At 41.5% G+C, this 13,732-nt stretch overlaps 1 protein-coding gene across 1 annotated transcript in view; it reads right to left on the reverse strand.

Annotated features, from left to right (window-relative positions):
- Positions 1-13,732, reverse strand: part of LOC126426658 (pre-mRNA 3' end processing protein WDR33) — a 181,097-nt gene that overhangs the window by 104,071 nt on the left and 63,294 nt on the right. Inside the window, exon 5 of the mRNA XM_050088544.1 lies at positions 2,625-2,722. Within this exon, the coding sequence (XP_049944501.1) occupies positions 2,625-2,722 (98 nt within the window). The remainder of the gene's footprint in view (positions 1-2,624; positions 2,723-13,732) is intronic.

Below are 13,732 nucleotides of genomic sequence, written 5' to 3' on the forward strand. Positions count from 1 at the left end.
AAACACGCAAAGAAATTAAGAATTAAACTATGTAGCAAATGAGTGAGCTAGGAGTATACGACTTGCTGCTGCAGCTGCTTATCCAATGGCGGCAGGGAGCACACTCCTGTCCCTTTACCACATGGTGTCCTGCTCATCACTATTGATGCCACCTCCCTGTAAACTAACATTCCTAATGCCCATGGCCTTACACTATTGAACACTACCTTTCCCACTGCCTAACAGTTTCCAAACGAACAACCTCCTTCCTAGTCACTATGACCAACTATATCCTCAACCACAATTACTTCTCCTTTGAAGTACGAACAAGTCTGGGGTATAGCTATGGGCACCCGCATGGCACCATCCTATGCCAACCTATTCATGGGCCACCTAGAGGAATCCTTTCTAAAAGCCCAGAATCCTAAACACCTTACCTGGTTCACATTCATTGATGACATCTTTGCCATCTGGATCGAAGGTGAGGACACCCTATCCACATTCCTCCAGAACCTCAACTACTTCTCCCCCATTTGCTTCACCTGGTCCTACTTAACCCAACAAGCCACTTTCCTAGATGTTGATCTCCACCTCAAACATGACTACATCAGTACCTCCATCCATATCATACCTACTAACCATCAGCAATACCTCCGCTTTGACTGCTGCTACCCATTCCACACCAAGAAGTCCCTTCTGTACAGCCTAGCCACCCATGGTTGTCACATCTGCAGTAATGAGCAGTCCCTTTCGAAATATACCAAGAGCTTCACTGAAGCCTTCACTGACCATAATTATCCTCTCAACCCCGTACAGAAACAAAGCTCTAGTGTCTTACCTTTCCAGTCTCCCACCACATCACAAAGTCCTACCGTCTAGCCACAGAGGACCAATCCCCTCGTAACTCAATACCACCCAGGACTGGAGCAACTGAATTATATTCTCTGCCAGGGTTTCGATTACCTCTCGTCATGCCCAGAAATTAGAAATATCTTGTCCACTATCCTTTCCACAGTGGTATTCCACCGTCCACCGAACCTACACAATATACTCGTCCATCCTTACACAATCCCTGCTCCCAATCCCTTATCTCATGGCTCATGCTCCTGTAATAGACCTAGGTGCAAGACCTGTCCCATCCACCACCTACTCCAGTCTGGTCACTAACACCACCTATCCCATCAAAGGCAGGGCTACCTGTGGAACCAGTCATGTGGTCTACAAGCTAAGCTGCAACCACTGTGCTGTATTCTATGTAGGCATGACCACCAGCAAGCTGTCTGTCCACATGAATGGCCACCGACAAACTGTGGCCAAGAAACAAGTGGACCATCCTGTTGCTGAACACGCTGCCAAAGATGATATCCTTCATTTCAATGACTGCTTCACAGCCTGTGCCATATGGATCCTTCCCACTAACACCAGCTTTTCTCAATTGCCCAGGTGGGAATTTTCCCTGCAATACATCCTACGTTCCCATAACCCTCCTGACCTCGACCTTCGTTAGTCACTGTCCTCACCCATCCAGCCCACTTCCTGCTCCCATTCCAGCACTACACAGCTGTCATTCCACTACCACACCCAGTCTTTTTATTTATTTCTCTCTATTTCTCTCCTTTTCCCCTGCTTCCACCCCCCCCCCCCCCCCACCCCTGCCCTCTGCCTAACCTGCAGCACTTCACTGTCCACCATCCCCACCATACTATCCCTCCCCCTCCCCACCCCAGCCTCCTCCTTACCCCCACCCAGTCGCCACTCCCATCATGCACTGGTGCTGCTGCTCGCAGTGTGGTTTCAGTTGCCTGGGACTGCAGTCGTGTGTGAGAGTTGCATTTGCGTGAGTGTGTATGTGTGTGCGTATGTGTGTATATTGTTGACAAAGGCCAAATCGCTGAAAGCTTTAAGGGTGAAAGTCTTTTTGTTGTGCCTATATGTGACTCAGCATCTCCACTATATGGTGAGTAGCTCAAATGGCTCTGAGCACTGTGGGACTAAACATCTGAGGTCATCAGTCCCCAGGGTGAGTAGCAACTTTCCTTCTCATAATACTAAGACCATTACATGCAGTCACAGGAGCAAGGATGTACGTGGCATAATGTACTACAAAATGATCATCCATAAAGTGTGTAGTAATGTGCCTAGTATATCTAAAGATATGACTTGTTCCTATGTCAAAATCACAAGTGTCACTAATGATCCAAAGTGTCACTAATGATCCAATGTATAATGCTTCTGTTTTGATGCTTGAAACTCGCCTAAGTCTGAAAGTGTACAATTGTACAATAAGTAAAGAGATTGGCAGCTAGAAGCATTGTGAAATCATTCAAGAAATTCATTGCACCTGCAGACCCTATCGTATTGAAAATTATGATAACATTGCACCTCCAGTACCACATGGCAATCCTGTTTCTGTGGTACAACTTACTAACATAATAAATTATCAGCACTGTGGTACTTTCAGCATAGTTCCTTTATTACCCAAGCTTTATCCAATAAACCTCACAGAGAATACCATCCAATGCAACTAGCCATCCTTAGCTTTGCCTGTCCAGTTGAAGCCACTGTCTTCAGGTAATTTGTGAGGGACATTCCAAAAGAAGGCTTAATCAAAGTTGTGGATTGATATTTAATAACAGGCTACATACCTCGGAGTATCCTCTCTTCGTGGCAGCGCATGAAATCCCATATCCTGAGGGTGCCATCGTCAGAGCAAGTCACAAACTTGTGGTCCGTCGGACTGAAGCTAAAGTTCGAGCGGGGGGAACAGACAAAACAAAAAAAGCACGTGATACAAACATATTCTGCCTCATTATGTCAATAGATAAAGGAAGTAAACAGCAAAATGAAAACTGGAGGATACTGTTTCTGTTTGAGACAGCCAGTGCTAGTGCGCGCACATCCAAACACAAACACGCAGGTGCAAGCACGCGAGCACACACACATACACACGCACACACTCACTCTCTCTCATTCTCTCTCTCTCTCTCTCTCTCTCTCTCACACACACACACACACACACACACACACACACACACACACACACACACACACATCCCTCCCTCCTGAAATGAGGTGCACATCTTATTAAAAGTCAGTCATTACAGCATGGGAACAAATTATAAAACTTTATTTTAGTTATTGACTTTTGTCCAGCCAACTCATTTGTACAGATCATCAATAAATGTTACAGATCATTGCTATTACAGAACTTTTTTCCCCCACAAACGGGATGCATTGTACTGATTTTACATGTAGGTGTGTGTCCCATCATAGTTTCTTTTCAAAATAACATGTTAGGCACCTGTACACGTGTCCCCAACAAATGTTTTAGAGATGGGTGATAGAAGTCACCATGTGTATTACTCAAAAATGGAGACACAGTTAATTTCAAATAAAAATACAATGCAGGCTTTCATGGCCAGTACTTATATTCTTCATGAGATTGGTGATTGGTTATATAAGCCTCGATGGTGATGATGATGATGATGATGATGATGATGATGATGATGATGTCTCAAACTCCGAGGAGCGTAGGGCACAATGTGAGAGACCCGCACCGCCGACTAGGAAAGGTCCTAACGGAGATGGTTTGCCATTGCCTTCCTCCGACCATAATGGGGATGAATGATTAGATTAGATTAGATTTACTTTCATTCCAATTGATCTGTAGTGAGGAGGTCCTCCAGGATGTAGAACATGTCAGAAAAACAACAATACATGACAAATATTTACAACTCAAACAAATAAGCTAATGTACCATTCCACAGGTCCCAGGTGGCATGGTCGTCATTTTTTAATGAACGCTATATGAAAGAATCATTTTACAAATACTAATGCACTGAATTTAAAATAAAAAAAAAATTTTTTAATTTATTTATAAGGTAATAAACGTGTAATACAACTACTATTTGCAGAGATTTAATGACTTCAACATCATAACATCAACAAGCAAACATGAAACATTAAATGTTTTTGAACATCATGGGATAAAAGGAGGCAGTACACAAAGTTTCTCATTTTGCCGAACTGGCACAAATTGTGGCTTTCGCAACTCCCAACCATTTCATAACAAATATTTCTTTCCTTTCTCCAATCACAAATGTTTTTTTTAACCCTTTTGCAGCTACTGGCTTTCAGATATGTCTGGGAGGCGGAAAGTCTAGATGGCTAATGGCATTCATATACGCCCATGTTAGGGAGCAGGTAAACATACACATTAGAACCCTTACTTAATGTTTTCCGCATTTCTGACAACAATGTCATTATCTGGTTTTCTTTGTAATGTAGGAAAGAGCTATAGTTTTCACCTCCTCTTGGCCCTTTCTGTTTACGAGTCTGACATTCGGCCAGTCATCTTTTCGCTTCTGGTGAGACGGCAGCGTTCGCGGATGTAGCCTTTGCCATGTTGGGACACAATTCATCGCACAAGGAAATCACGAGTATTCTAATGAATAATATCGACGAAGACTGTAGAGATAAATTAGATTAGATTAGATTTACTTTCATTTATGATGATGATGATGAAGACAACACAACAGCACCCAGTCATCTCGAGACAGGAAAAATACCTGACCCCGCCAGGAATTGAACCCGGGACCCTGTGCGTGGGAAGCGAGAACGCTACCGCAAGACTATGAGCTGCAGACATATATGCTTTAGGCTGTGTTATAAGGTCACCCTCAGAGGTTGTAAGGCACATTGGTAAATTTTCAAACTCAAATTTTTGGACATGGATAAATTAATGGAACCACAGGCTGTTCAGAGTTTCAGTAGTGTTAGGTAATGTTTGACCAAGACAGGGAAAGAATCCAACAGAAAATTAATGTGTAACTTTGAGAGATGAAAAAGGGAAGGCAGCAGAATAAAAAATATATAAAGACAAGGCCCAATAGAAATTATTGGATAGCACACGAGTCACTCAATTCAACTGACGAAAGGAGTAGGAAATATAAAAATGAAGCAGGTGAAAGGGAATATAGACATCTAAAAGTGTGTTACAGAAAGTGCAATTTGGCTCAGTAGGAATGGTTGGATGACAAATGCAAGGCTGTAGAAGCATGCATGACTAGGAGAAAGATAGAGGCCACCAAGAGGAAAATTAAAGAACTCTGGAGAAAGGAGAAGCTGCACTATGAACTCCGACACAACCCAGTACTAAGTAAAGAAAGTAAAGCTGAAGGGTGGAAGGAGTACGTAGAAGGGCTACAAGGAAAATTAACTTACAGATAATATTATAGAAAGGGAAGAAGAAGTAAATGAAGATGAGATGAGAGATATGACACTGTGAGAAGATCTTGATACAGAACTGAGAGGCCTAAGTGGAAATAAGGCCCCTGGACAAGACCACATTCCCCCACAATTACCGATGTCCTTGGGAGAGCAAGATGTGGCAAAACTATTCCACCTAGTGTGCAATATGAGGCAGGGAACATAACCTGAATTAAAGAAGCAAGTGTGAAGACTGCTGAACCAGCAGTTCAATAAGTCATGGTTGCAAACTACTGACACTTTATTTACAGAAGAATGGAAAAAAACTGGTAGTAGCCAGTCTCAGGGAAAATTAGTTTTGGTTATGGAGAAATGTAGGAACATGAGAGACAATACTGACCAATGACTTACCTTCAGAGACAGATTAGAGAGAGTTGAACTTATATTTATAGCAAATAAAACTGTATGGTTCCAGAGACCTTCTCCAGTCTCAAACATCTATGATGTATATATGTGACCAAAGTGATAAGTGAAAATTTGTACCAAAGCCAGGATTCTAACCCGGGTCTCCTGTTCACTAGGTAGATGTGCTAACCATTATGCCAGCTTGGCACAGAGGGTTTGCACAACTGCACAGATTACCCTAGCACGTCTCCCTCATCAATCCAAATTCCCATTCATGCCTTAGTCCACTTGGCACTCCGCCTAAACTCAGAGGCTCTGCAGCTGTATTGGAATAGCATCTCAATATCAAATGTAGCACTTCATTTGATTAAAGTACTTATGACTGGGTTTTAGGCAGGATCCTCCATTTCATTTGATGCTGAGGTGCTATTCCAATACAACTGGAGAACCTCTGTGATGCTGTTTGAGTTTAGGGGGAATACCAAGTGGTAGGTAAATATGGACTGGGGGTAAGGAATGCAAGAGGAAGCCACCTGGTAGAATTTTGCACAGAGCATAACTTAATCATAGCTAACACTCGGTTTAAGAATCGTGAAAGAAGGTTGCATACGTGGAAGAGGCCTGGAGACACTGGAAGGTTTCAGATAGATTATATAATGATAAGACAGAGATATAGGAACCAGGTTTTAAATTGTAAGACTTTTCCAGGGGCGGATGTGGACTCTGACTACAATCTATTGGTTGGGACCTGGATAAACTGAAACAACCAGAGGTTGAAGAGAGTTTCAGAGGGAGTGTTAGGGAACAATTAACAAGAACGGGGGAAAGATATACAGTAAAAGAAGAATGGGAAGCTTTGAGAGATGAAATAGTGAAGGCAGCAGAGGATCAAGTAGGTAAAAAGATGAGGGCTAGTAGAAATCCTTGGGTAACAGAAGAGACACTGAATTTAACTGAAGAAAGGAGAAAATATAAAAATGCAGTAAATGAAGCAGGCAAAAAGGAATAAAAACCTCTCAAAAATGAGACCAACAGGAAGTGCAAAATGGCTAAGCAGGGATGGCTAGAGGACAAATGTAAGCATGTAGAGGCATGTATCACTAGGGACAAGACAGATACCGCCTATAGGAAAATTAAAGAGACCTTTGGAAAAAAGAGAACTACTTGTATGAATATCAAGACCCTTGTATGAATATCAAGAGCTAAGATGGAAAACCAGTTCTAAGCAAAAAAGAGAAGGCAGAAAGGTGGAAGGGCGATGTACTTCAGGGCAATATTATTGAAATGGAAGAGGACATACATGAAAATGAGGTGGGAGATATGATACTGCATGAAGAATTTGACAGAGCACTGAAAGACCTAAGTTGAAACAAGGCCTCGGTAGTAGACAACCTTCCATTAGAACTGCTGATAGACTTGAGAGAGCCAGCCCTGACAAAACCCTACCATCTGGTGAGCAAAATGTATGAGACAGGTGCAATAGCCTCAGACTCCAAGAAGAATATATTAATTCCAATCCTAAAGAGAGCAAGTATTGACAGGTGTGAAAATTATCCAACTAACAGTTTAATACGTCATGGCTGCAAAATACTAACATGAATTCTTTACAGACGAATGGAAAAAATGGTAGAAGTCATCCTTGGGGGAGATCAATTTGGATTTCATAGAAATGTTGGAACACGTGAGGCAACACTGACCCTACGACTTATCTTAGGAGATACATTAAGGAAAGGCAAACGTACATTTCTATCATTTGTAGACTTAGAGAAAGCTTTCGACAATGTTGACTGGATTACTCTCTTTCAAATTCTGAAGGTGGCAGGGGAGCAAAAGGCTATTCACAATTTGTACAGAAACTAGATGGCAATTATAAGAGTCGAGGGGCACGAAATGGAAGCAGTGGTTGAGAAGGGAGTGAGACGAGGTTGTAGCCTATCTCCGATGTTATTCAATCTGTATATGGAGCAAGCAGTAAAGAAAACGAAAGAAAAATTTGGAGTAGGAATTAAAATACATGGAGAAGAAATAAAAACTTTGAGGTTTGCCAACGACACTGTAATTCTGTCAGAGACAGCAAAGGACCTGGAAGAGAAGTTGAATGAAATGGACATTGTCTTGAAAGGAGGATGTAAGATGAACAACAAAAGCAAAGCGATGGTAATGGAATGTAGATGAATTAGATCAGGTGATGCAGAGGGAATTAGATTAGGAAATGAGACACTTATCTTAGCAGATGAGTTTTGTTATTTGGGCAGCAAAATAACTGATGATGGTCAAAGTAGAGAGGACATAAAATGTAGACTGGCAATGGCAAGGAAAGTGTTTCTGAAGAAGAGAAATTTGTTAACATCGATTATAGATTTAAGTGTCAGGAAGTCTTTTTCTGAAAGTATTTGCATGGAAGTGAAACATGGACGATAAATAGTTTAGACAAGAAAATAGAAGCTTTCGAAATGTGGTGCTACAGAAGAATGCTTAAGATTAGATGGGCAGATCACATAACTAATGAGGAGGTACTGAATAGAATTGGGGAGAAGAGGAATTTGTGGCACAACTTGACTAGAAGAAGCGATCGGGAAGGGATCAACAACCTGGTATTGGAGGGAAGTGCGGAGGGTAGAAATTGTATAGGGAGACCAAGGCATGAATAGACTAAACAGATTCAGAAGGATGTAGTTTGCAGTAGTTACTCGGAGATGATGAATCTTGCACAGGATAGAGTAGCATGGAGAGCTGCATCAAACCAGTCTCCCAACCGAAGACCACAACAACAACAACAACAACAACAACAACAAAGAGGGCTGAGGCATGAATGGGAATTTGGATTGAGGAGGGAAGCATGCTAGGGTAGTCTGTGCAGCTGTGTAAAGCCATTGAGCCAGTATGGTATGGTGGTTAGTGAATCTGCCTAATGAGCAGGAGATGCGGACTTGGTATAAATTTTCATTTATTACTACAGTCTGCATATTATATAAAATTCAATGTTTGTTCGTTTGTTCATATTTTATGTACTGCTATGCCGTTCATATGATTGGCATAAAACTTTGTGTACTTATTGCTTACACCTGTGGGAAGGTTACAGGTACAGTGCAATTAACTTATGCGGGAGTAAGCACCATGTACCAATCAAATGGGTGGGGGTGGGCTAAAAACAATCCTAGCTCATGACGCGTGAATTCCCACACTGTCACATCCTTCATAACAGAATGAGAGTACTTAGTGACTTTCAACAAACTTTACACATAATTTCACATCTTTATGAAAGTTTTTCTCACTCACAATCCCCACAAAATGATGAAAGGAATGAAGTTCATCGCTAACTACATTTCTGCTGGCCATGCGCTAAAACTGCTGTATCAGGGATGACATTTTAATTCTTTAGTTTTTTACTACTAAATTTATTCATAACAGATTCTGCATACAGTATACGCAAATACCACTGAATGTACCTGCAAAATAATATCATTGTACGACACATACTTCATGAGACATAAAGTCATATACACTGAGATGTGTAGAAAACAGCCGCATCATGCCTGATGTTGCAATTTATTATGTCTTTACTACCGACTCTATTCACAAAAAATTTAACAGACAATATAAAAATTTACCACTAAATGCTCCTGCAAAATTATATCATTCTATGACATATTCTTCAGGAGAAATGACATCATAAACATTGAGCTGCTTGAAAACAAAACTGCAGGGCAAAATTCACTACAGATACAGGTGAAATATATGTACAAATATGTGTGACATATGTTAAATATAGTGAAAATATATGACATGTGCATACTATGGCAAAGTTGCTGGAAAAAACCTCCTAAACTCCTGGAATAATTTCAACCACACTTGGTGCATATAGTACTTAGTATCTGGGAAGACTTGTTGTGGTGGTAAGAACCACCTGCCTGCTATTTTGGTGGGGGATAAACTGGAGGGAAGGAGATGGAGAGAGGTAGGACGAGATGGACATAGATAGTGAGGAGGGAATGGACAGAGAGAGAAGGATGAGGATATGGACAGAGAGATGGGAAGAAGGTGATTAAAAGAGAGGGGGAGGAGGAGATTGAATTCAGGAGGGGGGGGGGGTTGTTAGGAGATGGACTTCAGATAGGGGAGGATGAACTTAGAGAGGGTAAGAGGAGATGGACTTAGAGGCAGGAAGGAGGTGATGGACAGTAATAGTGGGAGGAGCGGATAATCAGAGGTGTGAGGGGGGGCGGGGGGGGGGGGGGGAAGAGGCAATCAGGTGGACAGAGAGACGGGGGGGGGGGGGGGGGGGATCAGATGCACAAGGAGAGAACAGGAGATGGATAGGGAGGAGGACAGGAAGAGATGTACAGAGTGGGGAAGAGGAGATGGACTGACAGAAACTTGGAATAAACATATACTCAGGCAATTCTGGGTATCCAGCTAAGCTAGTACATTATAATTATAGTTTCTGTAAATTTGGAGAAAGCTTGTTCACTGAATTCGCTCTTTGAAATACTGAAGGTAGCAAGGATAAAATAAATGGAGTGAAAAGGTATCTACACTTTACAGAAACCAGATTTTAGTTAGAACAGTTGATAGACATGAAAGGGATAGATAGAGAATGTTGTAGGGCAGGGTTATAGCCTAACCCTGGTGTTATTCAATCTGTACATCAAACAAGCAGTAAAAGAAACCAAGGAGATACTTGGAAAGAGAATTAAAGTTAAGGGAGAAGAAATAAAATCTTTCAAGGTTTGATGATATTATAATTATGTCAGAGACAGCAAAGATTATGATGAGCAGTTAAATGAAATGAGTAGGGGAGGGGCAAAAGAGAAGGAGGAAAGAAAATAATTTTGCCAGTACCATAAAACACAAATATTTATAACTGCAAATGCCAAAAGTTGATACCACCCTTCTTTTAATTAAATATAAAAATACAAGCCTTTGAATTTTTAGCAATATTCACCATTAAAATTGTTCTCTGGCTACTACCATATCAAGTGATTAACCTGATTCTATCTTACGCATTGTCAAGTGTCATAATTGTTGTGTTAATACTAATCTTTATAAGTATAAGTTCTAATTGTTTGAACAGTGGAAGGAAAGAACCCATATATGTGTGAATTGAAATGGATCTTACTTTGGAAATGACCATTTTTTGATGCGTACATATAAGAACACAAACTCATGGCCCAAGTCCTGTTTATTTTATGTCAAACCACATATACACAGCACAAAAACATGTACGTAGTAAACCGCTTGTCCATTGTCATGGAGCTGATTGATTTTGATGTTACAAGAACAAGTTTAAGATTTAAAAACAGTCATGCAGTATTATGCCATGAAACACAGTTCCTGAATAATGCAAACTGTCTGGTTCCTTTTGAAAAATCTCAAATAATGCATCTATTTTTAGTGTCCCTACTGCATCTATGACTCAAACACTCTCCCTCCCTCCTCCCCCCCCCCCCCCCCCCCCTCTCTCTCTCTCTCTCTCTCTCTCTCTCTCTCTCTCTATAGCTTTTCAAATTTGCAAATCTCATGTGTTACTAGGATATTCTTGATAAGCAATTTGATTCATTATCTCAAGTCCAGAGTGATGTTTCTCCTTTATTCCTGATTATAGATTTGTTCTCAACAATGATTCCTTTCTCAAGCATCTGTATGTCACCTTTTTGGTCCACACTTGTATTTGCTCCTAGAAATCTTTTCCCAACAGTATATGACTGCAGTCATCTTTAATAATGAACATTGGACAGAAATGTTTGGAAAAAAAATTGTAGTATGCACGAATTAACATTCTTATATTTACAGGAAAGACTACCAAGACACTGATAAGGCAAGAAATGAAGACATTTTTTAACAAGTTAGAGATACACACACAAACTAATGGCAGTATTTACAAATGCCAACAAAGTTTGATAAAATGTACAAAAAATAAAAGTGGACACTGATTAAAAACTTCATCTGCAAGGCTTTTCCTATCAAACTTAGTCCTTATCTTCAGTCAAGATACTATGAGGAAAAGGGAACAGGTATTCAAAGTAGGAATTACAACAGAAACATTGATAACTTTTACTCTTTTTTTTGCAAACAGTTTTGAGTTGCCTTTAACAAACTTATTACATAAGTACTGTTAAAAAAAGAAAGTGATGAATGTGAATGATGAGCAGGATGACACAGCACATGAAGCATGCTATTTGAAACTATAGACAGGGTGAACATTAATAAAACCAACAAACTACAGACAGATTCCTAACTGGAAATGGAAGGAGAAAAGCTCGTATGAACGTGTGTCTGGAAATGCATCACAGCCACAGAGATGGCGCTGACAAATGACAGTTCCTCTGGCCACACGGCATGTGCTGCAGGCTGTGATTGACACAGCATGCTGTAAGTTGCAGAATAGTCTGGTATTCGTGTCGGGGCCGGCCGAAGTGGCCGTGCGGTTAAAGGCGCTGCAGTCTGGAACCGCAAGACCGCTACGGTCGCAGGTTCGAATCCTGCCTCGGGCATGGATGTTTGTGATGTCCTTAGGTTAGTTAGGTCTAAGTAGTTCTAAGTTCTAGGGGACTAATGACCTCAGCAGTTGAGTCCCATAGTGCTCAGAGCCATTATTCGTGTCGGGACCAAGCTGAGATAGTGTTTGTGTACGGCCTAGAAGATGGAAAGTGTGGAGAGCTAGCATGGCTATACTAAAACAAGTACCCTCACAGACACCAAGCATGTTACACAATATCTCAAGCCCTTTTTGGGAGTTTGGATAATCACGGGTCCTTTAAGACAGATGAATATGCAGAGAGGTGGTGGACTGTGCATACAACAGATTTGGAGGATCGGGTTCTGCAGGACATTGAGACGAACCCTAGTCCCAGCTCGAGACAAATGGCCCACCAACATGGTGTAAGCAAAGTACAATTGTGTGTCTCATGCATGACAACCACTACAATCTTTATCACCTACAATCCCATGGAGGTCACTTTGAAGATCTGTTGTGACATGGATGTGATGCAGCTCTGTATTGTGCCTGTGTTCTGGAATGATTTGTTGTCACTGCAGGCACACCGTCCATTTCCAGACACCTGTTCATAGGAACTCTTTTTTTTTTTTTTTTTTTCCTCCATTTCCAGTCAAGAATCCATCCCTGCACTTTGCCACTAAAAAAAAGTTGTGAAATACAGTGTATACAGCAAACAGATTTGTGGGAATGAAATATAGACTTTGGAAATGGCATGCACGCATGCACGTACGCACACACACACACACACACACACACACACACACACACACACACACACACACCAACCATTGGCAGGTATGCAATGGATTAGAGCAGCAATTCTCTGTGACAAGTAAAATGGCATGACTGTGAAGGACGGAGATGATGTACACTCATGTCAGATAGTGTTATCAGCATATGACAAGAGTTTGAAACAGGACTCATTCTGGATCCCCATTTGACTGGCTGGTCAGATCGTGCAATATCCAGATTTGTTGGGCATTCAGATGTGAGAGTGGTCTGATGCTGGACAGCATGAGAATGTCAGGGCGAGCATACCCGTCGCCTAGGTTCCCAGCTACCATGTCTGACCACCAGGAGGGAGGATCCCCATATTGTGAACCCTTAAACATCTGTGCCGCCCATTGGAGAACGAGTAATGGACTCCGTGCAACATTCTGTGCCATCCCACTTCATTGGTCAGACACTAGTAGCAGCCACAGCCACACTCTTTGCCTTTACAAATGTCTGCTTGTGTCTGTGTATGTGCAGATGGATATGTGTGTGTGTGCGAGTGTATACCCGTCCTTTTTTCCCCCTAAGGTAAGTCTTTCCGCTCCCGGGATTGGAACGACTCCTTACCCTCTCCCTTAAAACCCACATCCTTTCGTCTTTCCCTCTCCTTCCCTCTTTCCTGATGAGGCAACAGTTTGTTGCGAAAGCTTGAATTTCGTGTGTATGTTTGTTTGTGTGTCTATCGACCTGCCAGCACTTTTGTTTGGTAAGTCACATCACCTGTGTTTTTAGATATATTTTTCCCACATGGAATGTTTCCCTCTATTATATTCATATCATATATTTTTTTATGATGTTAAGGTGCTCCATTGACCAGCAAAATCCCCAGATCTGTCCCCGATACAATGTAGGTGACCAGCTCTGGAT

The sequence above is a fragment of the Schistocerca serialis genome, chromosome 11 (genome assembly GCF_023864345.2).
Source record: "Schistocerca serialis cubense isolate TAMUIC-IGC-003099 chromosome 11, iqSchSeri2.2, whole genome shotgun sequence".
Lineage (NCBI taxonomy): Eukaryota > Metazoa > Arthropoda > Insecta > Orthoptera > Acrididae > Schistocerca > Schistocerca serialis.